Below are 22,986 nucleotides of genomic sequence, written 5' to 3'. Positions count from 1 at the left end.
AGTAGTCTCCACATTTGGAATGCCTGGGTTCTGGTTTAAACCTGCCACTCTTGGTCCTTGTGACTTTGTGCAAATCACAACTTCTTTAAACCTCACTTTCCTCACCCCCTGAAATGAGGAGGATGGTTTCTGAACTGTTATGACCATTCCGGGTGATTATTCACTTAAAAGTGCTTAGTGCTGGACCTGGCATGGTCTCAGGACACTTGGGCCATTGCTATAAAGAAAACTGTTATAGCCAACTGTAAACCTAGATAAATAGATGAAGCATATAGACTGGGACAGGTATAAGTAATAACTACTGCCTACGGTCTCACTCTCTCTCCCCTTTATTAATTAATTTATTTAATTATTTTTAATAGGCTCTATGCCCAACATGGGGCTCAAACTCGCAAACCCTAGATCAAGACTCACATGAGCTACCAACTCAACCAGCCAGGTACCTCACCCTATTTCCCCTTTACCCTGTTGTGTTTTGCCTCCCAGGACTCATCACCTGACATGTTGTATATTCATTTACTTGTTTTGTTTACTGCTGCATCCCTGGTGCCTAGAACAGTGTGTGGCTGACAAAGACTTTCCCCTTGACCAAACCTGAGTCACGCTCCTCTGAGCCCTCTCCTCAACCAGGCCGACCTTGGACTTCCATCTATGTCCTTGTACAATTCAGTTTTAGCAAGAATTCCCCATGTGTGATATCTGATCACCCTCCATATTTAAACAAACTCCTCACTCTCCACCCTCAATATCTTGGCCTGCCTTCAGAGAGAATCCCTCTAACTTTGACGTCTCTTTTCTTTTTCTTTTTTGTCTTTTTTTTTTTTTTTTTTTGAGAGACAGAGGGAGAAAGAAAATGAGTGGGGGAGGGGCGGTGGGGGAAAGAGCCAATCCCAAGCAAGCTCCGCCCCATCAGCGTCAGCGCAGAGCCCGACTCAGAACTCATCACAGGGCCCCATCTCACCATAAGATCATGACCTGAACTGAAACCAAGAGTTGGATGCTTAATCAGTTGAGCCACCCAGGTGCCCCCTGGACGTTTCCACTCAGTCGTTTTCCATCCACTGGCCCCCTCCCAGCTCTTTGGCTATAAATCTCCACTCGCCTCCCCCACCCCTTATTGTGTTCAGAGTTGAGCCTGATTTCCCTCCCCTATTGCAAAACCCCCACTGCAGTAGTCTCTCTTGAATTAAGTCTTCCTTACCATCTTTAACAAGTACCATGATTACTTTTTTTTTTAACAGTGCTCAATGTGAGTTATTGAATGAATGAATATATAACTATATTGATATACGGCTGTTGAAGATGATAGAGTCAATGAATGCTGATTTGATGAATGATACAGACTGCTATGGACAGACCCTGGTAAATAAGTGAAGGATCAGTACAGATGAATAAAAACACCTAGTGATGGCTCCAAATAGACCATAACACAGACACATTAAATGGGTGCATATTAAATCACCAGAAAGCTTTTCCAAACTCCCCCTGCCTGAGCCTCATGCATGCTAAGAGAACCAGTCTGGGAGTGAGACTGGGGTCTGGATTTTGAACAAAACCATAGGTGACTGAGCTCACCCTGCAGAGACAGGCTGGGGAGGTGATGGGGACCTGGGGTTAGTATATGGCGATAAACAAGCCAGGCATCCAAAAGGATGGAGCCAGGGAGGAGACAGCACCAGAAACAGAGCTCTCCACTGCATTAAAAGATGAAGCCTAGAGGTAGAAAGCAAGGAGAGGCAGAGACAGGTAATAAGCCCTCTTCTGTGTCCCGTGAAAAGAAGGATGTAACTGTAGGCCATCCCCCAGGTGCTGTGAGGAGGGAGGTTCATGATCAGCAAGTGTCCATGCCCCAAGGGCAGCCCATTCCTCTACCTTGACAGAACCCAAGCCTCCCCCACCTCTCCTCCCTCCCACACAACCCCTTCGCAAACCCTCACCCAACTTTGGTGAACCAGAAGGCTTTTGGTTAACAACCAGAGGAGCCCCCAGCTAGCCTGTCCCCTGGCTCAGGTCCAAGCTGAGGGCAAAGTACAGGCTAACAGCACCCCCCACTGCCAGGTGGAATATGTGTGACATTCCACAGACACTCCTGGCTACCCAAGAACAAAGGAAAGGGGTTTAAGTGCTTGCCATGGTAATGTGGGAAACTAAGGCAAATAAAAATTAAATTCCCTCGCTGCCTATAGCCCATTGACAAGTCCTTGAAACCGGCAGAGTGACTTCCCTCTAGGAGTTCAGGTACTTCGATGATGACATTTTGCCCAGGGGCAAAAGAGAATCTTAGTTTAACATTATCCCAACCTCACAGATCCTGTAAGCCTACGTTAACATATAACAATTCCTTTGGCAACTTCCTGTGTCTCAACTCCCCTAAGATATATGTAGGCAATCATGCTCCAAGCTTAGGGCCGTCTGATATACATCTGAAGGGTCTCATGCCTGAGGTTTTAATAAAGGGTAATGAATGGCCTTTTCCTAGCAACAGCTCTCCCTTCAAGGTCCTGGAAACCTTTCTTCTAAAATTCCTTAGAGAATTACTCTATCCCTAACCCCCTCCCAACCTGAGAGTTACCCCTCATGACCCCAGTGCAGCTCTTCTGCCCACGGGTCCTGTCCCTATGCTTTAATAAAATCACCTTTTTGCACCAAAGATGTCTTCAAGAATTCTTTCTTGGCCGTGGGCTCTGGACCATCCCACCATCACCCCAAAACTTCATCACTTCGTGCCACCAAGGTCAGGGGCAGAGGAAGAGGACTAGAAAGGTCAAGGTGGTGGTGGTGGCGGGGTGGGCTGCATAGAGAGACCCAGAGCAAAAGAGGCAGAGAGATAGGAAGCTACGGGGCCTAGTAGATGAGTGGGCTGCGAATGGTCAAGGGGTGATGAAGAGGAACAAAGGGGCAAGGGGCTGTGGGACAAGGAACGGAGAGAGGCCAGTCAGATGGCAGTCGGAGGCCGCAGGGGGCAGCAGCCAGCCGCAGCAAACCTGGCGGCGTCCAGCAGGGCCGCTCCTAAGGCTCCACCCCCTGGCCCGCGCCCCGCCCCGCCCCGCACGCCCCGTCTGGCTCCTCCCCCGCGGCCCACTCCCCGCCCCGCACGCCCCGTCTGGCTCCTCCCCCGCGGCCCGCTCCCCGCCTCGCGTACCCCGTCTGGCTCCTCCCCCGCGGGCCGCTCCCCGCCCCGCGCACCCCGGCTGGCTCCTCCCCCGCGGCCCGCTCCCCGCCCCGCGCACCCCGGCTGGCTCCTCCCCCAGGGCCCGCTCACCGCCCCGCGCACCCCGGCTGGCTCCTCCCCCGCGGCCCGCGCCCCGCCCTGCGCGCTCTGGCTAGCTCGGTGGCGGCGGCTGCGGGCAGGCGGGCGAGCTGAGGGCGGCGGTACCGGCAGCAGGTGGGCGGGGTGCGGGCCGACGGCGGCGGGCAGGGGGCGGCCAGGCTGCGCTCGGGCCGGGCGCGGCCGGTCGTGCGGCGCGCCATGGACTTCAACATGAAGAAGCTGGCATCGGACGCGGGCATCTTCTTCACCCGGGCGGTGCAGGTGAGGCCGTGCGCCCTGGGCCTCGCGCGGCCGGCTCTCGGAGCCCGGATGTGGGGCGGGCCGGGAGCGCCCCTTCAGTAGAGACGGGGGGCGCAGGAGAAGCCCCTCGGGCTGCCACCTGATTCCCCGCAGCGGGGATACCCTCCCCCCCTCCCCCCTACTACTGCGCCGCTCAGAAGAGAGAAAGAGCCCGTGGCGTCTGGCCACTCTGGCCGCACCCTCAGCGTTGTCCAGGGCCGGGGACCGAGCCGGGCCTCGATTCTGCTGCCTGGGGCGAGGTATCAGGATTTACTGTTTCGACTGGCTGGGTTATCCGGCTTCCGTGGCGCCCGTCCCAGGAGGGGAGAGAGCACCGGGAGGCTCCTGCCTCCCCGCCCTTGCCCAGCAGTGACTCTGGCAGGCGCTTGGAAGCCTGAGTCCCAGGCCCAAGGACCGTGCACCCGCCACGACCCCTTCCCTGAGCCTCAGTCTCTGTACCTGTGCAATGGCCTGGTGGTACTGATTCCCTCAGGTCCCCATTACACGCTTGGATAGTCAGTCCGGAAGCCAAGACGGTTGGGATTATTTCCTTTCTGCTCCATGGGAGGCCTGTTTCTCTTATTTCTCTAAGCCTGGGGGATGGGGAAAGGGCTGAGGTCTGGCTGGGTTCCCTCCTTGGGAAGCTGTCCAGGCCGGTGATGCCGGAATTGGAAGAAGTTCTGTCCATTCCGGGGCCAGGAGAGAAACTGAGGCAGTATTGAGGAAAACCTAGAGTCAGCTATGGGCATGGATGCTCCCCCTCTTGTGACCTTGAGGAAGGGGCTTCATTTCTTAGCCTCAGTTTTTCAACCTGAAAAACGGGATTAGCAATCCCTCCCAGGATGGTCGTGAGGGTTCCGTGGTACCCTGCCCGTACGTACTCACCAAAGGCAAGCTTACTGGTGGTAGTAATGTAGTTAGTATTGCACCTGTGTGGCATGTGACCTTGGGCAAGTCACTTACCTCAGAGCCTCCATGTCCCCTCCTGTCAGTCGGGTGTTAGCACCAGTCTGCCTCCAGGGGTGGCTGCAGACTTGGGGCTTGGCCTGTCGCAGTGCTCTGGGAACAAGTTCTGTTGTTTGTCCTTGCTGCTGTCGGTTCTCTGGAGAAGCCCAGCCCCAGAGAGTCTCTTGGAAACCCATGTGCCCATGTTTACTAGAAAGCACCATATCCCGTGTCCCATTGAGGATTAGTGGCCCAGCGAGGATTTGCTGCTTGCTGTTTCCAGCCCAGCAGGTGACCCCAGCCCGAGTGGGGATGCTAGGACCCCGGAACTCCTTGGTTATCCCCAGCTCATCTGGAAGGTGGGGAATCCTCCCCAGTGTTGATATGGCAACCACTCTATCTCCACATCTGGGAAGAACCTGATCTGCCAGTTTCCCCTGGCACCTGACCTGGCCAGGGCCTGCAGAGCCTGGGGTGTGGGGAGGCTTGCGCCCCGTGGCCTCACTTCTCCTGGTGGGGGCAGGCCCGCCGGGTCGCCCATACTGGAGTGGGAGCCAGCGCCCAGGCTCCCGACTCCCGGGTGGAGGAGGGAGCTGGGAGCTTTATAAATAGAGGCTTTCTCTGGCTATGCACGCCCACCCTTGAGGCTGCCATCTTGCAGGAAGCAGCCTCGGACTCTGCAGACATCGGCCCCTAAAGCAAGAGGCTCTTTGTTTTTGTAGGGATGGGGCAGGGGTAGCAGGCCAAAGGAGAGAGAGGCTCGAAATGTGACCTGGGTAGGAGAGGACCCTTGGGGGACCCACTGAGGTCAGCCTGTGCTGGGATAGGAGTCAGTCAGACAGGAGGGATGGACGGGGGGTCTTTCATATCAACGTGTGGGCAGCTTCTCTGCATAGGTGCCACCTTGCCATGTCCCAGGGCATGCTGGGAAAGCTGTCGGTCCCTCCGTGTGCCGGGGACACCTTTAAGAGCCTTGCCTCACCCCCAGCCAGTAGGGAACAGGAGCTAGGTCCTGGGAGAGAGCAGGATCCCTTTTGCATGGGTGATTCCGGGATGGCTTCCTGGTCCCCGAACCGTGCCTTGGAAGTCAGGAGGGGTTTGTGAAGTTGGCCCCGGGGGGCCGGGAACAAGGCAGGAAAACCTAGAGCATGTTCGAGTAAGATGCTAGTGCGGGTGAGAGCGGGCAGTGGAAGTGGGATGGGTGCCCAGGAGGTTGGGAAAAGCCCAGTAGGAATTTGAACCTGCGCAGATGTGGGGTGTGAGGGATGGGCACCCCGTGGCTCAGTGGGGAGTGGCTGCCGCTAACCTCGGTAAGCAGCAGTTATGCTGAGGCACGCATTTGGGTGACATGGTCGCCTAAACTAGGGTGATTGGTGCCATTGGGGTGAGGGGGTTCTTAGGTAGCTCCGAGGAGGGACGTGAATGGGGCCTTTTATTCATGGTGGTGACGGCAGCCGCTGACATTAGGCCGGTGCTGTGTGTTTCCAAAATATTCCGTGAGACTGGGCCTGTTATCTCCGTTTGCCAGGGTGGGGAACCGAGGACCGGAGGGTGGTTTTGCCTTTCTAAGCCTTGGTTTGCTCATCTGGAAAGTGGGGCTGACGCTACCCCTCAAGGGGCTGGGTGAGGGGAGGCCTGCTCAGGGCCTGGCTCTGGGAGGCCCCAGTGTGGGGAGAGGTGGGAGGAGACGGGGGGGGGGGGTGGAGGGGGGGGAGCAGCCGGTTCCCAGGTGGGGAGCTGCGGGCCATAAGCATGGCCCACCCAGCCCTGCAGGGAGAAACCCAAGCCCTGTTGCATAATTGATGGCTGCCAAGCTAGAGCCGACTCTCTCCTCAGCAGTGGCTCTCTGCGGCTGGGCTGGAGCTTTCCTTGGCCTCTGGGTGATTTATCCTGCTAAGTAGTCTGGGAAGGGCCTCCAGACTCCCAGCCCATGATGGCCCTGCCTTGAGCCCTTGCTTAGCCTCGGTGGCATCATCTGTGACGTGGGAAAACTCGACCCATCTGCCTTGGAGGGCTACCGGAGGTGGGTCATTGGTGGCTTACTTAGCCCCGGGTTGGGCTGTAGATGTGGCCAACAGTATCTATTGCCGTTACTACTGATCTTACTCCTGCGGTCTGAGCCCTTTTGTTGTTTGGCCATGACCTTGAGCAGGCTCCTTCTCCTGGCTGGAGATGGCCTTCTCGATAAGAGGGGCCAGGACGTGGGCCGGTTGCTGGTTGTTCCTGTGCGGCCTACACAGCTTCTGGTGGCTCTGACCATGTGACATCCTGGTTCTTGCCTGGCCTTGAGGCGGGGCTGCTGAGCTCTCTGGGCCCCGTGTGTGCCCAGGCAGTTGGCTCTGATGGGCCAGTGGTGTTCCCCGTCCACTCACCGGGCAACCAGAGGCCAGCCATGTGGCTGTCCTGCCCACATACACTCCCTTTCAGTCCCAGCCTCCTCTCCGTCCACCAGCTCTACACAGCAGCACCTTAACACCGAACACCGACTCCCCGCCAGACCATGGCCTTCATGTCTTACCCACATCTTTCTTATTTCATCCTATTTCAGCTGTGAGGGAGCTGCTGTTATTTATTTTGCTCATTTTTCAGCTCTGGAAACTGATGCCAGAGAGGCAAAGCCACTTGCCCAAGGTCACGCAACTCTTCAGTGGTAGAACGGAGACTGGAATCCGGTCCCTCTGATTCTGGGACCTGGGTTCCTCCCACTCGTCCCCTGGCACTCCCTCCCCGGTGGCTCCCAGCCCCCTACGGAGCCCTAAGATAACCCCAGACTTTGCTTCAGGCCCCATTTATTCCCTGTGCACCTGCTACCAAGTGCTTTCCTTCAGAGTTGGATTAGGAGGACCCCCAGAACTAGGCTCCCAAGGACTTCTGATTCCCTCCAAGTTATGTGCCAGATTTTCTGCAAATGTGCATTTTTGTTGGCGGGGGATAGAGGGAGTCTATAGCGTTCATTGGATTTCTAGAAGAAGCCACGATCCCCGAACTCTGGTCCAACCTAATTTTACAGAAGGGCAAACTGAAGCACAGAACAGGGTTGTAACTTGATCAAGGTCACAGAACAGGTCAGGGGCAGAGCAAATTTCTTAACCTTGGGCCTGGTTCTAGCCGGTGGGGGAGGTGTAGAAGGGTGGGGCAGGGGCAGTCCTCCCTTCCCCGCTTCTGAGTCCTCCCCACCTCTCTCAATCCTCCCCACACAGTTCACAGAAGAGAAATTCGGCCAGGCAGAGAAGACTGAGCTGGATGCCCACTTTGAAAACCTTCTGGCCCGGGCAGACAGCACCAAGAACTGGACCGAGAAAATCCTGCGGCAGACAGAGGTGCTGCTGCAGCCGAACCCTAGTGAGTGGGCCCGGGGTGGTCCCGGGCGAGGGGCGGAAAGCCACTGGCGGGAGGCCGGGGCTGCAGAGACCACGCGGGCGGGACTGGGCGGCAGGTGGAATTTGGTTGCTGGGGCTTCTGAGGCCTGCTGGTGGGTGGGGGGTGGGCAGTTAAAGAAATCAGCAGACTCAGTGGTGGGCTCCAGGATGCACTCTCTGGGGCAGCAGAAGTGTTAAGTTGTTCACAGAGGAGTTGAAGAAATGCTTGAAACTAAAACACGCTTGGGAGAAGAGGTAGGAAAAACACGAGCCGGGTCTTTTGAGAGGGCAGCGAGGCCCAGAGATGGAAGAGGGCTTGCCCAGAGTCTGCTGCGAGCATGAGCAAGGAGTGAGCACAAGCAAAAGGCCAGGAGAGCCCAAGGGGAGGGTGGGGTGTCTTGGGGTCATGATGCTTGTCTGCCTGTAAGTCTGCTACACGACTGAGTGTCTCGAGGGCTTTCTGGAGCCAGCACCAGGGCCCTGTCCATATATGTGTTAGGTTCTATAAATCCATATTGTCCTGAGAGAGAAATGAATGGGCCTTGACTTTGGGCCGGTCACCCCCAGCCATGGGACCTGGGGCGGGCATGTCGCATCTCTGAGTTGTGGCTTCCTCCTCGCCAGAGTGAGGGGTCCTACGAGGTTGAGTGCCAGTGTCACAGGGTTGAGGTAGGCACCAGGAAGAACATTCTGCAAGTCACCAGGCCAGGCACCCCGTGGGCAGGCCCTGCGCTGCGTCTGTTGCTGTCGCCGCGGCTTCTGTCCTCGGGTTGTACTGAAGAGCCCTGTGGCTTTGGCTGCTGTCTCCCTGCAGGTGCCCGAGTGGAGGAGTTCCTGTATGAGAAGCTGGACAGGAAGGTGCCCTCGCGGGTCACCAATGGGGAGCTGCTGGCACAGTACATGGCAGAGGCGGCTAGTGAGCTGGGGCCCACCACGCCCTATGGTGAGCCAAGCCCCATAGCCAGGGTCAGGGGTCATGGTCTCTTGCTCTCGACTTTCCCTGTCTCTCCCTTCCCTGCTTTCCCTTTTTTACTTTTTTTTATTAAAAAAAAATTTTTTTAATGTTTATTTATTTTTGAGAGGGAGACACAGGATCCAAAGGAGGCTCCAGACTCTCGAGCTGTCAGCACGGAGCCCGACGCGGGGCTTGAACTCACGGACCGCGAGATCATGACCTGGGCCAAAGTCAGACGCTCAGCCGACTGAGCCACCCAGGCGCCCCTCTTTCTCTGTCTTTTTTAAAGTACACAAATAATACCTGTGTTCATTCTACTTGTAAAAACCTCAACGGAAATGAAAATGGAGTGAAAAATGGAAGTGTCTCTCAACCAGTTTTGGTTTGAGCGCATTTTTTAATGGGATCATACTGTGTGTCCCATTCTGCGGCCTGATTTTTAAACTTGGCATTGTTTTAGATACCTCTTCACTGTGGCGCTTATAGAGCCACCTCGATCTCTTTTTTTTTTTTAACTTTTAAAGTTTTATTGCGGTATAATTTACATACCATAAAATGCACCTGTTTTAAATGTGTAATGCAATGATTTTTAGTAAATTTAGACTTGTGCAAACATCCCCCCAATCCGATTTAAAGAACATTTCTGTCACCTGCAAAAAGTGCCATGTCTACTTAGACTCGGTCCCCAGTCCCATCCCCTGCCAACTGCTAATGTGCACTGTGTGTCTGTAAACTTGCTTTTTCTGAACATTTCACATAAATGGAATCAGACGTTGTGTCGCGTTTTGCATCTGGCTTCTTTTCCCGAGCGTAATGTCTCTGAGGTTCATCCTTGTTGTAACAACATGTTTAAAGATTTCACTCCGTGGGGGTGCCTGGGTGGCTCAGCCGGTTAAGCGCGTGACTTCGGCTCAGATCATGATCTAACAGTTTGTGGGTTTGAGCCCCAAGTCAGGCTCTGTGCTGACAGCTCAGAGCCTGGAACCTGCTTCAGATTCTGGGTCTCCTTCTCTCTCTGCCCCTGCCTCTCTCACTCTCTCTCTCAAAATTAAACATTTAAAAAATTAAAAAAAAAAAAAGATTTCACTCCTTGTAATTGTTGGATAGTTTTCTATTGTATGGCTAGGCCACATTTTCTTTATCCATTCACCATTTGATAGACATTTGGTTTGTTTCCTTATGAACGTTTGCATATAGAACTTTGTGAGGACATAGGTTTTCACTTCTCCTGGACATATATACCTAGGAGTGGACTTGTTAGGTCACATGGTAAACTTATGTTTAACTTTTTAGAAAATTACCAAACTTTTTCAAAGTGGCTGTGTGCAGGTGGTGGTTAATTTCCAAATACTGGTGGATTTTCCAAGTTTCCTTCTGTTGTTGGTTTCTGATTTCGCTCAGGTCAGAGAACATGCTTTGTATGATTTTAATCCTTTTACATTTATTAAGACTTGGCTTAGTCTGCAGTCTCTCCTGGAGATTGTTGGTGTTCACTTAAGAAGTTTGTATGTTATGTTGTTGTGGGGTGGAGTGTTCCAGAGATGACAGACTAAATTGGTTCATGGTGTTGTTCAAGTCTTCTGTGTGCTTGCTGATTTTGTCTTGTTCTGTACATTATTGGGAAGTGCTGAAGTCTCCCAACTATTTCTGTTTAATTGTCTGTTTCTGGCTTCTGTCTGTCAGTGTTTGCTTCATGTATTTTTGGAGCTCTGTTGTTAGGTCTGTATGTTTATTGTTGTTATATCTCCCTGATGAATGGGCTCTTTTTTTTTTTTTTAATTTTTTTTAACATTTATTTATTTTTGAGACAGAGAAAAACAGAGCATGAACAGGGGAGGGGCAGAAAGAGAGGGAGACACAGAATCTGAAACAGGCTCCAGGCTCCAAGCCGCCAGCACAGAGCCCGACGCGGGGCTCGAACTCACGGACCATGAGATCATGACCTGAGCCGAAGTCAGACGCTTAACCGACCAAGCCACCCAGGTGCCCCTGAACGGGCTCTTTTATCATTGTAAAATACTGGTCTTTGTCTCTGGCCATATTTGTCTTTTTTTTTTTTTTTTTTAATTTGGTCACATTTGTCTTAAAGTCCATTTTATCCAATAGTAGTTCACCCACTCCTGTTCTCTTATGGTTATTGTTTACATAATATATCTTTTTCTCTCCTTTTATTTTCAATCTATTTACATATTTAAACCTAAAGTCTATCTTTTATAGACAGCATATATTTTGATTTAAAAATAATTCAGTCTGACCATCCTTTGATTGGAGTGTTTAATCCATTTATATTTAATGTAATTATTGATGTGGTTGGATTTACAGATGCCATCTTCTTATTATTTTCTCTGTCTCAGGTCATTTTTGTTCATATGTTCCTCCTTTACTCCTTCTGTCATGTTAAATAGAAATTTCCAAGTGTAGCATTTTAATTTCTTTGTTGCTTTTTAACAAAAAGCTTTTCTTAGTGGTTTTACAGTGTGTAATTTAACTTATTGCGGTTGGCTTCAGAATATTGACTTAATTCCAGTAAATATAGAAACTTTGCTCCAGTATAACTCCATCCCCCTCCCTTCTTCCTTTGTGCTATTATCATATAAATTTCATCTCTGTTTTGTATAAACCCAATAATATAGTGTTATTGTTTTGTTGTTGTTCCTGTTTTTGAGAGACACAGTGCCATTGGGGGAGGGGCAGAGAGAGGAAGACACAGAATCTGAAGCAGGCTCCAGGCTCTGAGCTGTCGGCACAGAGCCTGATGCAGGGTTTGAACTCACAAGCTGTGAGATCATGACCGAAGCCAAAGTAGGACGCTCAACCCACTGAGCCACCCGGGTGCCCCGTATAGTTATTGTTTTATACAGTTGTCTTTTAAATCAGTTAAGAAAAGAGAAAAAATATGTATTCTTTTTTATATTTGCTGATGTAATTCCCTTTATTGGTTGTCTCTATTGCTTTATGTGGGTTCAAGTTACCACCATCTGGTGTTATTACCTTTGAACGTGAAGTATTCTGTAGCAGGTTGCCTAGCAATGTATTCTCTCAGTCTTGTTAATTTGGGAATGTCTTTATTTTATGTTCACTTTTTTTTTTTTTAATTTTTTTTAAATGTTTGTGAGAGAGACAGAGGCAGGGGAGGGGCAGAGAGAGAGGGAGACACAGAATCCGAAGCAGGCTCCAGGCTGAGCTGTCAGCACAGAGCCTGACACGGGGCTCGAACTCATGGACCACGAGATCATGACCTGAGCTGAAGTCAGACGCCTAACCGACTGAGCCACCCAGGCGCCCCTATGTTCACTTTTGGAGGACAGTCTTGCTATACGTAGAATTCTTGGATGGATGAGAGTTTTTTCATTTTATCACTTGGAATATCATTTCACTGCTGTCTGGCCTCCATTGTTTCTTTTTTCTTTTCTTTTTTTTTTTTAGTTTTTTTTTTCTTAACGTTTATTTATTTTTGAGACAGAGAGAGACAGAGCATGAACGGGGGAGGGTCAGAGAGAGGGAGACACAGAATCTGAAACAGGCTCCAGGCTCCGAGCTGTCAGCACAGAGCCCGACGCGGGGCTCGAACTCACGGACCGCGAGATCTTGACCTGAGCCGAAGTCGGCCGCCCAACCGACTGAGCCACCCAGGCGCCCCTTTTCTTTTCTTTTTTTAAATTTAAGTAATCTCTACACCCACCGTGAGGCTCAAACTCATGACCCTGAGATCAAGAGTCACTCGCTTTTGCAGCCAAGCCAGCCAGACACCCATTCTGATGAGAAGTCATGTGTTCATCTCATTGTGGCTCCCTTGTATGTGATGAGTGGCTCCTCTCTTGCTGTTTTTAAGATTTTTTGTCTTTGGCTTTCAGCAGCTTGACTGAGGCGTCCCCGCGGTTAACGGTCCACCTTATTGTATTCATCCTATTTGGGGTTTGTTGAGTTGCTTGGATATGGACATGAATGTTTTCCGTCAAAATCAGGACATTTTCTGCAATTATTTCTTCAAATATTTTTTCTATCCCCTTCTGTCCTCTTCTTCTCTCCCACTGCTCATATGTTGGTTTGTTTCATGGTGTCCTGTAGGTCTTTGAGATTCTGTTCATTGTTATTCACTCGTTTTTCTTTGCGTGCTTCAGATTAGATCCTCTCTGTTGATCTGTCTTTGAAGTTGCTGATTTCTCCTTTGGCTAGCTTGGACTTGCTGTTGAGCCCTTCTGGTAGATTCTGTATATCAGTTGTGGTGCTTTTTAACTCCGGAGTTTTCTTTTTAATAGTTTTTATCTCTTTCTTGATGTTTATATGAGTCGTCATTGCCATCACATTTTTCTTTAAGCATTAAATATATATACATATATATGCACATGTTATATATATATGTATATACACACATATACATATGCGTTTTATATATATATATATATGTATATATATGTGTGTGTGTGTGTATGTGTATATATATATGTATATATATATATATATACATATACATATATATATACATGCACCTGGGTGGCTCAGTTGGTTGAGTATCTGATGTCGGCTCAGGTCATGATCTCGTGGTTCATGAGTTCGAGCCCACATGGGGCTCTGTGCTGACAGCTTGGAGCCTGGAACCTGCTTCAGATTCTGTGTCCCCCTCTCTGCCCCTATTTGCTCACACTCTGTCTCTCTCTCTTTCTCTCAAAAATAAATATTTTTAAAAAATGTGTATATATATATATATGTATATGTATATATACACACATAGCCTGTAGCCTCTTAGGAGTCTTCGCTAAATCTAACGTCTGAGTCTCCTTAGAGACTCCGTGACTACTGATTGCTTTTTTCTTCTGTGTATTGCCCATACTTACCTATTTCTTTGCATGTCTTAGAGTGTTTTGCTGAAATCTGGACATCTACAAAAATTTTAATTTTTTTTTTTTTTTTTTTTGAGAGAGAGAGTCGGGGAGGGGCAGAGAGAGAGGGAGACAGAGGATCTGAAGCAGGCTCTGCGCTGACAGCAGGGAGCCCGATGTGGGGCTCGAACCCACGAGCCATAAGATCATGACCTGATCTGGACATTTTAGATAATAGAGTAGCTGTGGATTCTGAATCACTTGGGGGTTGTTATTGCTTTGTTTGTTTAGAAACTCGCCCGAGCTGGTTGTTTCGAGTCGGTCTTCCTTCCAGTATGAGGCTGCTGCTTTCACATTTTTTTAAGGCATTCTTTTTATTTTTAAGCCAAGCGTCCTGGGGTTTGCTCCTGGGTTAGCGTATGTTAGTCGTCAGGCAGTGATGGTCAGAGGTTGCGCTTAAACATCTTGCACCATTAAGGCTTTACTGATGAATTTATGGCTGTATTGGGGAACACATTTGAAATTCAAGCAGTTTACACATCTGACCGGCTTTTACTTTGTGTGTAGAGCCTCCTGTTTGGCCAGGGATGAGTAGGGTTCTCTCCATTCTGAGTCTGCTGCACACACACAGGTATAGCCTTCCAGACCACCAGAGATATCTGGGAGTTCGTCAAGGCCCAAACGGCTATCTTGTTTCCAGAGCTCCTGATAAATTTCTGGCAGGTCTGTTGCAACCAGTGTTCCCTGTTCAAGTCAGCTGTAATGTTGGCCTTTCCCAATTATTTACCGTTGAGATTGCTATTGTTCTTGACAGCGTCCCGTGGATTTCTCTGTGCTCCAGCCCAAATCCATTCGGCCCTAATCCCACTACCTTCCCCAACCCCCCCACCCCTGCCCACCTAGCAGTGAGGCTGCCGAGGAGATGGGAGTCCTCCCAGGCTAGAAAGCCACAGGCTCCCACTGTTCTTAGTAAGGTCCGGTAGCTCTTGAGTAAATATTCTCAGTTTATTTGCCTATGGCCAATTTCCAGAGTCCAGAAATGTTTGCTTTTGACAATTGTGTCTACTTTTTTTTTTTTTTTTTGAGAGAGAAACAGCGAGCGGGGGAGGGGCAGAGAGCAAGGGGGACAGAGGATCCCAAGAGGGCTCCGCGCTGACAGCAGAGAACCCGACACGAGGCTCAGTGGGGCTCGAACCCACCAACCACGAGATCCTGACCTGAGCCGAAGTCAGACGCTCAACCGACTGAGCCACCCGGGCGCCCCGAGTCCACTTTTTGTCATTGCTTTTTGGGAACGGGATTCGTCGAGCTCCTTTCTCTGTTCTGGAAGTCCCACTCCTACCCCCTGTTTGTAATGTAGTGCTCCGTGCTCTGGACGCCCCGCTATTTACTTGTCAGTCCCCAGATGATGGGTACGTAGGCTGCTCCCACGTTTTCCCCAGCCAGCCGTTCCGTGCTGGGCATACTTGCTCATGGCTCCTCGGCACGCCTCTGTCCGGCCTCTCCCCTGCTCCTGGGGGTCGCAGCAGCCTGCGCCTCTCCCTCACCCTGAAACTCCATTTACTCAGGGAAGACGCTGATCAAGGTGGCAGAAGCTGAAAAGCGCCTGGGAGCCGCGGAGAGGGACTTCATCCACACAGCATCCATCAACTTCCTCACGCCTCTGCGCAACTTCCTGGAAGGGGACTGGAAGACAATTTCGGTGAGAGACCGGGGGCCACTCTGCTTCCTGGGAGCCGTGGCTTCCTTCTCCTCCGAGCTGCTGGGCGTAGGCTCTCCTCCCGTGTCGGGAAGCCGGCACTCCGGGACCTCCTCAGACGTGGCTCCTGTGGGCCGAGTGCCATAGTGGGTGACCTCCCCTGTCTGGGCCTCAGTTTCCCCATGTGGACCAGATGGCCCAGTGGGATCTCCCAAGGCTGCCCGGGGTCTCACTCTTCCCTTTCCCCTGCCCCACAGAAGGAGAGACGTCTTCTCCAAAACCGCCGTCTGGACTTGGATGCCTGCAAAGCGCGGCTGAAGAAGGCCAAGGCTGCAGAAGCCAAAGCCACGGTACGTGTCCCTGCCGGTCTCCTGCCCCTGCCCAGCTCTGTTTGGAGCCAGGGAGGGTGAAGGGACCTGATGTTTGGCATGACCTTTCTTCCCTGTCCCTGCCTGGAGAGGCCTGGCTCGGGGGGCGCCGGTCCTGGCTGACCGCTTTGGGTCACGCCTCTCTGCCCCTACAAGGGAACCCTGGCGGCCCAGAGCTCTGGGTCCCAGGGCAGACATTTACGGGGTGGCCTGAGGGCATGCCACAGCCTCCCCAGACAGACAACCAGTTGGGAGTTTCTCGCATGGCCCTGCCCTGCCCTCCCCGGATGCTCGGCTCTGTCCCCCGGCTCTGCCCGGGCATGGCTCCCCCTTACTAACTCCCCTGCCCGCTGCTCCAGTGCTGGTCCGGGGGTGCCCTGATGGTGTGAACCCCGGAGCTAGACCACCCACCTTCTCAGGGCCCTCCTCAGGGCCACCTTCTCAGAGGCATGACCGAGGACCCTTTCAGGTTAGCCCCATGACACGGGGTCGGGCCGGGACCTCACGGTTCTCTGTTTACTCTCGGCTCACTGAGGCCTGCCCAGCCTGGCCAGGCCAGTGGACGCGGCGTGGCGCAGTTTGACCAGGGCAAGGCCAGGGTGGGGAGAGTGGGCCTGAGGGCGAGCATACTCCTGGCATGCCGGGCTACTTGGGGGTACGGGGGCCTAGAGGCCACCTTGCACTCTGAGGAGGGAACTCCCAGGTCCAGGGAAGGCCAGGGGTACCACCACCTGTGCCTGCCCAGCTCTCAGCTGCCCGTGAGGGTTCTAGCCCCAAACCCTCCTTGCGTTCCCCTCCCACAGTGTGGCCACTGGGGACCATGGAGCCCGGGCCTGCACTGCCTCTGGGGATAGCCAAGGGCAGGGTCTCACTCATCCAGGTGTGTGGGGCCAGATCAGAGGCAGGTCTCAGCCACTGGAGTCCCGCTGTGGTTGGGTAGGATGACGTGTGGCCACAAGGTTGACCTCTCTAAGTCACCTGGACAGGACAGTCTCCCCATCACCCAGGGCTAGACCGTCTCTCTGGAGTACCTTGGCCAGAACAAGCTCATCCTCCATCAGTCAGGCCAGGGGAGCCTTTCCTTAGTCACTGGAGCGGCAGGACCCCTTCTCCAGTTGTCCGGCCTGGACAACCTCCAGCCTTTGGGTCAGACCAGGATACCCTCCGCAGAGCCAGGCCCTGGGCAGCCCAGCTATGGCGAGCGTCCCAGAGGACTGGAGGCTGGCAGGTCACACCCTCACCCCACCCCCTAAACACACACACACACACACACACACACACACACACACACACACACACGTGTGCGCACGCGCGCGCATAGCAGGACTCCTTCTGGAGGGCAGGGTCAACTGCCCGCCCACCACCTGCTGTCCCCTCCCGCCGGGGCCCGGGGGGGCCTGCTCCCGCCTGCGCTGTGGACTCACTAACTCTTTGTTTTTGTTCCTTTCCGTTCTGCTTTGGGTAACTTGGCTCAGTGTGAGGGAGATGTGAGTATACCTGTCCCACGTGCTGTGCTGCTTCTGGTTTGCCCGTCCCAGCCTCGGGCCGCAGTGCCGTGGCTGGCCCAGGGGACACATCCTGGGCATTTTGCAAGCAGCTGGTCTCCCCACCAGAGCCTCTGCCACGCGTAGCCTCTGGCTTAGGGGGACGCCAGGCACTGGAGCCTGAGTCAGCTTTTTGCAAATGGGGGAAGCCTGTCACCCTGTCCATCCATGCATCCACGTGTCCATCTTGTTGTGGGGGAGGGGCCCGGTCCTTGCTGCAGGAGCGAGAGAGGTGCTGTGTGGAGATCCTGGGCCTGAGGAAGCTGGGGTGGGAGACGGGTTTTGTCTGGAGGGCTGTGGCTCCAGCCGGGGCATCTGAGTGAGACGGGGGTCCGGGGAGGAGGGGGCCAGGCCCAGTCTGCGACTCACCCGGAGGCTCCCTGGCATCTGCTCTCCTGGGCGCCCAGCGTGACCACCCACTTGGTCTTTGTCTGACTCTCCGCGTCCCTACGCCCACCTCGCCCCCAGGAGGTTGGAGCAGGGAGAGGGGTCCACGTGGTATGTGTCTGCAGCCTCCCGTCCCTTGGGCCGGGGCTCCTGGCCTCTCCTTGTGGGAGATTCTGGGGCGGCGCCCGGCCCCACTTGACCCCCTTCCCCCGTGACCTCTTCCCGCCAGACGGTGCCTGACTTTCAGGAGACTAGACCTCGTAATTACATTCTCTCGGCCAGCGCCTCCGCGGTAAGCGCCCCACCCCGGCCGCCCGGCCTCCCTGCGCCCGCCCCCCCGGCACGGGGCAGCCACACAGCACAGCAGCAGGAGCACAGGGCATGTCCTGAGAGCCGGGAGGACTGGAGGGCCGCAGCCCCGCCTCGGGCCCCCTGCCTGCCCCCCTGCGCCCACGGTGCTGGCCTCGCTTCCCTGTGCGCCCTGCTGGAGGTGGAGGCCGGGCCAGCCGCACCGGACGGCACAGGGAGCTGCGGGGCAGCGGATCCATCCCCCCCCCCCCCCCCCGCCGGGGCCCTGAGGTCTGCCCCTCCCCCCCCCCCCCCCCCACCGCCCCCGCCGGCCCGCCATGGGTTCACAGACCCGGGACTGGAGACGAGGGTGGTGCTGTTCTGCCTCTCTGACACGGTGTCGTGGCAGCGAGGAGAGGCCCAGAGAACGAGCAGGGAGAGTGGGGGGCCCCGAGGGAGCGGGCCGGCGGGCCGAGGATAGAAGGAAGGAGGTGGGCAGGGTGGGGTCGCGAAGGGTTCCGTTGTCGTGGGATCTCTTCTTCACCGCTTCGTCCGGCTACTAGGTGTTTACCTGTAGTTTGGAGCATGGGCCACCCACGTCCGTCCCATCGTACCTGTGGCCACCACAGGTGGCTGTGCCTCTTCTGCCTTTTTCTCCCACCTTCCATTTCTGCCCTGGGCGGCACGCCGTGGCACAGACCCGCTGGCTCTCCTTCACCTCTGTCCCTGCATGTTGCCGCCAGTGTCTGTGCACTCATGCGGTGGCTGGGCCATCGTTCCCCTGGGGCGGGGGCCCCGGTTCACTCCACCAGGCCCCTCTTGCTGGGTGCCCTCTATACACACGCGTGGGGGCCGCTCCCCACGTTTTGGTTTTCTCAGTGGCACTGTGGCGGGACACCTCGGTCCACAGAGCTAACCTTGTCTTGCTTTCAGGTTATCATCTTAGGATAGACCTCCCACACTGGGCAGGAGAAATGGGTCTCCTAAGTCGTGGCGGGGGGAGGGGGGTCTTTCTTCTTTAGACTCTGGATGACACTTCCTGCCCCCTTTCCTGGGCCGAGTGGAAGGAGGAATATCCTGGAGGGTGGAGACCGCCCTGTTTTTTTCTTTTGCCATTGAACCCCAGTGTGACTCGGGCACGAGGCTGCCTTTCTCTGCAGAAGGACAGAAAGGTTCAGTGACTGGCCTAGGGTCACACGGTCCTGCGTCCCAGCCCACCAGCCTTAGCTGAGTGTCAGGGTGGGACGGGGGACGCTCGGTCTCCCGTCAGAGCCCGGGGGCTTACGCTGTAGGAGAGACCCCGGCAGGACTTCCCAGCTGGCTGTGCCCCACCTTCCCTGCATGCGGCATGTTGGACTGGACCGTGGTTGTCCGCGCCCCTGCTCTCACCAGGCCACGTCCCCGCCTCAGCTCCTGGTTGGGTTACGGGTATGGGGTGGGAAGAGGTGGGCTCTCGGGGAGCTGGGGCAGGACGCGGGCTCTGGGGTTCAGCTCTCCTCCCTCTACTCCCCCGCTGACCGGTGCCCCCTCCCTCCCCTGCTGCGCGGTCCTGTTGCGGTCACTGAAGCTCTGGAATGATGAGGTGGACAAGGTGAGTCTGGGCTCGGGAGGCTCGGGAGGCTCGCGAGCAGAGGCTTGAAGCAGGTTGGGAGGGGGGAGGGGTCAGATTGGTTTCTAGTTCTGGGTTCTGTCCTGGGTCGGGGCCACTGTGAGGGTATCGCTTCCCCTCTGTGGGGGACTGCCCCCACAGTCCCTCTGGGCACACGGGAGTGGCGCTGTCGGGTGGCGAGGTACCGGGTGTCAGAGGTCCTAGCCAAACACCCGTGGGTCTGTCTCTGGCCACCGGTCACAGCATAGGTCCAGAGGGGTCCCAGCAGGGTTATGGCTGCCCCAGGGGCCAGGGCTCCAGGCCTGAGAAGTGCACCCCTGCCTCCAAGAGGTCTGTCTGTGTCCCCAGGGGGAAGTGCCATCTGCATCCAGAGTAGAACAGGGCTGCTCCTGGTGGGCGTCGGGGCCGCGGGAAGGGGTGGCAGGAAGGACGGCGGGGGCCACTGCTGCTGTCCTACATTCTCACACTGTGCCCTTCCCAGGCCGAGCAGGAGCTCCGAGTGGCCCAGACCGAGTTTGACCGGCAGGCAGAAGTGACCCGGCTCCTGCTGGAGGGAATCAGCAGCACTCACGTGAGTCCTGCCCCGTGTCGCCCTTCCATCGTCCCGTCTTCCTGCCCCTCCCCCCCCCCCAAGCGGTCCACACCGAGGCGGGCGATGAAGTTGGATCTCAGAAGCAGGTGGTGAGGGGCAGCGCTGGAGCCCATGGTCCCGAGGGTGGAACTTGAGCTCTGTTCCAGGTGCCACAGAGCAAGTGCCAAAGGCTGGATGGCCCTCCCCCCTGCTCCAGGGGGGCAGCAGGGAGCGGGGTGGGGGAGGGAACATCTCACCTCCCGGGCCACCGCTCACCCCGCTCACCACGGGCACCGCTCTCCTCCCTGCAGGTGAACCACCTTCGCTGCCTCCATGAGTTCGTGGAGTCCCAGACGACTTACTACGCGCAGTGCTACCGCCACATGCTGGACTTACAGAAACAGCTGGGCAGGTGCCCACTGGGGTCCCCTGGCTCCCAGGCCTAAGCTCAGAAAGCCCTACGACACACAGGGCGGGTAGAGGGCTGAACCTTGTGTCGGGGGCATCACACCCCCCTGGACAACAGTGAGGTGGTGGGCCTTGACCTCTGAGCGCGGTCTCTCGAGAACGCCCGGGTGGGAGGATGGCAGGGACTGGGCGGTGCATCTCACGTTTCCCCTTGCCTTGCTTTTCCCCTCACGCTGCCAGCTCCCAGGGAGCCATGTAAGTAGCGGCAGCAGGCCCAGGCGGGTTTTGGTGGGACGCGTGGGACTCCCGTGGGGACGTGGCCCCCAGCTGAGATGTTGCACCTGTTCAGATTCCCAGGCACCTTCGTGGGCACCACGGAGCCCACCTCCCCGCCCCTCAGCAGCAGCTCACCTACCACCGCCGCGGCCACTATGCCCGTGGGGCCCTCTGTGGCTGGCCTGGCCCCTCCAGGGGAGGCTGCTCTCCGCCTGGAGGAGGTGAGCCCACCTGCCAGCGGGACCCGGAAGGCCCGGGTGCTCTACGACTACGAGGCGGCTGACAGCAGCGAGTTGGCCCTGCTGGCTGATGAGGTAGGCCTGGTGCCACAGGGGTGGGGCAGAGGGCGGGCCCAAGAGCATCAGGGAACCCGAACGGGGAGCCCCCCAACCACTGCCTCCAAGTCTCTGAGGGGCCCTGGGGGTGGAGCTGGGGGGTAAGTGGAGGCAGCTCCAGCTCTGAGGAAGCAGGCTCTAGGTAGAGCAGGTGAGTTCCGGTCTCTGGACGTACAGATGCCTGTGTGTCACGAGACTGTGGCAACCCCGTCCCCACGCCGGTTCTGCCCCTGCTCGGGTGTGACCTTCCCTCTGCCCTCTTCAGCTCATCACCGTCTACAGCCTGCCCGGCATGGACCCTGACTGGCTCATTGGCGAGAGAGGCAACAAGAAGGGCAAGGTCCCGGTCACCTACTTGGAACTGCTCAGCTAAGCAGGCCCCTCCAGGCCCCCCCCCCCCCCCCGGTTCTGGCCCGGGTGGGAGAGGACGTGTGCAGCCCCACCACCTGTCTGTCGGTGACTCAGCTGCTCGGGGTGGGGAGATCAGCCCCATTCCGTCCACGTCCCCGGTCGTCCAGCTGTGAGGGGGCCCCAGAGGCTGAATGGTCCCAGCCCCTCCCCCAGCCCTGCTTCTGGAGCCCCCGGCGCTGTCTGCATCCACGGAGCTCCCCAGCTCTGCGGTCCCCCCTGCTCCTGCTGAGGAGGGGCGGCTGGCTGCAGTGCCGCCCCAGGCACCTCGGCTCCCCGCGGGGGTCGGAGCGCTAGGCCTGCAGTGGCCCGGGGCACACCCTTGGCAAGAGAGCACCTGCCTTTTGGTTGCCAAAAGCAGCAGCGGGGGGAAGGTGGGCAGGTCTGCGGCGGGCCTGGGGACGGGCGCCGGCCCCTCTGGGTGGACTGGAGCGAGGGGCGCCTGGCCGGAGTGGCATCTCCTGGGTGCTCCCCTCCCCTACCCCCTCAAGACCGCTCAAGCCAAGTTCGGTGGCTGCAGCCTGCACCTCTCCACACTCACTTTTTAACTGACCTTTTTACTCTGCCTGTCTGCTTGCTGTAGAGCCAGTGACAAACAATAAATCATCCTTCACGGGCATGTTGCCTGGGCTCCTATCGGGCTGCGGACCCCACGGGCTGGCCTGGAGGGTGGGAAAGGGAAGCAAGCATTCACCTGCCAGCTTCCTCCTCCTTCCTTCACGGGCCTCGCTTTCTCCCACAGGGCCTGTGCTGCTCGGATGGGACTACTCTTCCTGCACTTGAGGCTGCATTAAGAGACATTTTATCCCTAAGGAGAACTTTCATAAATTTGGGCCGTGGAGCGGACTAAAATTTGCATGAGGGTTTCAGCTGGTAACTGCCGGCTGCCAGTGCTTCCTGTGGCCGGCCACTGAGCCTCGCCCGTTCACGTGTTCTCATGTTGTCCTCACAGAGGAGGGAAGAAGAGATCAGAAAGAGTCACCTCCTCAAGGTTCTGTAACTGGCAAGCAGCCGTGCAGGGACTCTAGCCCAGGTCAGTCTGATTCTAGAAACTTCAAGTGGTGGCTCTGGCCTGCAAGCCAGGTGTCAGATTAAGCACCGAGCCCAGCACTCTCGTGATTAGGTCCTGAGGAGGCCAGAGGCTGGCAGGCCCACAGCCCGGGCTTCTGAAGGCAGGGGCAGGGGAGGCAGGGGCACAGAGCTGTAAATAGGAAGGAGTGAACTTCAAGCGAGGCTACACCTGTGGGAAGCGCAGCCAGCGGGTAAACGGAGCGCGTGCGTCAGGGGTGAGGTGTGGTGGGGACGAGAGCCGGGCGGGCCGGGGAAGGGAAAATTAAAGTGTCCGCCCGGCTCCTCTGCTTCCCCAAATCTCCACTCCGCTGCTCCCAGGCACCTGGCCAAGGAAGACTTGCTTGGTGCTGAGCGCCGGGTGCTCGTCTCCAGGCCCTGAAGGCACATCACACA

The 22,986-nt window shown here is 55.7% G+C and overlaps 1 protein-coding gene across 1 annotated transcript; it reads left to right on the top strand.

The window, feature by feature from the left end:
• The first annotated feature begins 3,431 nt into the window (after window positions 1-3,431).
• Window positions 3,432-22,980, top strand: SH3GLB2 (SH3 domain containing GRB2 like, endophilin B2). Its single transcript, XM_047070667.1, has 11 exons — window positions 3,432-3,532; window positions 7,696-7,837; window positions 8,669-8,797; window positions 15,198-15,331; window positions 15,586-15,678; window positions 17,857-17,919; window positions 19,483-19,506; window positions 20,006-20,095; window positions 20,407-20,507; window positions 20,853-21,093; window positions 21,380-22,980. Exons 1-11 carry the CDS (start codon window positions 3,470-3,472, stop codon window positions 21,485-21,487), a joined length of 1,188 nt encoding a protein of 395 aa, XP_046926623.1. The 5' UTR covers window positions 3,432-3,469; the 3' UTR covers window positions 21,488-22,980.
• The last annotated feature ends 6 nt before the right edge of the window (window positions 22,981-22,986 follow it).

This window comes from Lynx rufus, unplaced genomic scaffold, assembly GCF_022079265.1.
Source record: "Lynx rufus isolate CCGP_SWC_20201006 ecotype Redwood Valley unplaced genomic scaffold, mLynRuf1.p SCAF_10, whole genome shotgun sequence".
Lineage (NCBI taxonomy): Eukaryota > Metazoa > Chordata > Mammalia > Carnivora > Felidae > Lynx > Lynx rufus.
This window is presented reverse-complemented; position numbering and strand designations above follow the sequence as displayed.

Bases quoted from the DNA above. Each gene is read 5' to 3' on its own strand.
- SH3GLB2 (XM_047070667.1), top strand. From the start codon at position 3,470: ATGGACTTCAACATGAAGAAGCTGGCATCGGACGCGGGCATCTTCTTC. The intron at 17,920-19,482 runs GTAAGCGCCCCA...CGGTCACTGAAG, and splicing joins TCTCGGCCAGCGCCTCCGCG to CTCTGGAATGATGAGGTGGA. The intron at 20,096-20,406 runs GTGAGTCCTGCC...TCCTCCCTGCAG, and splicing joins AGGGAATCAGCAGCACTCAC to GTGAACCACCTTCGCTGCCT.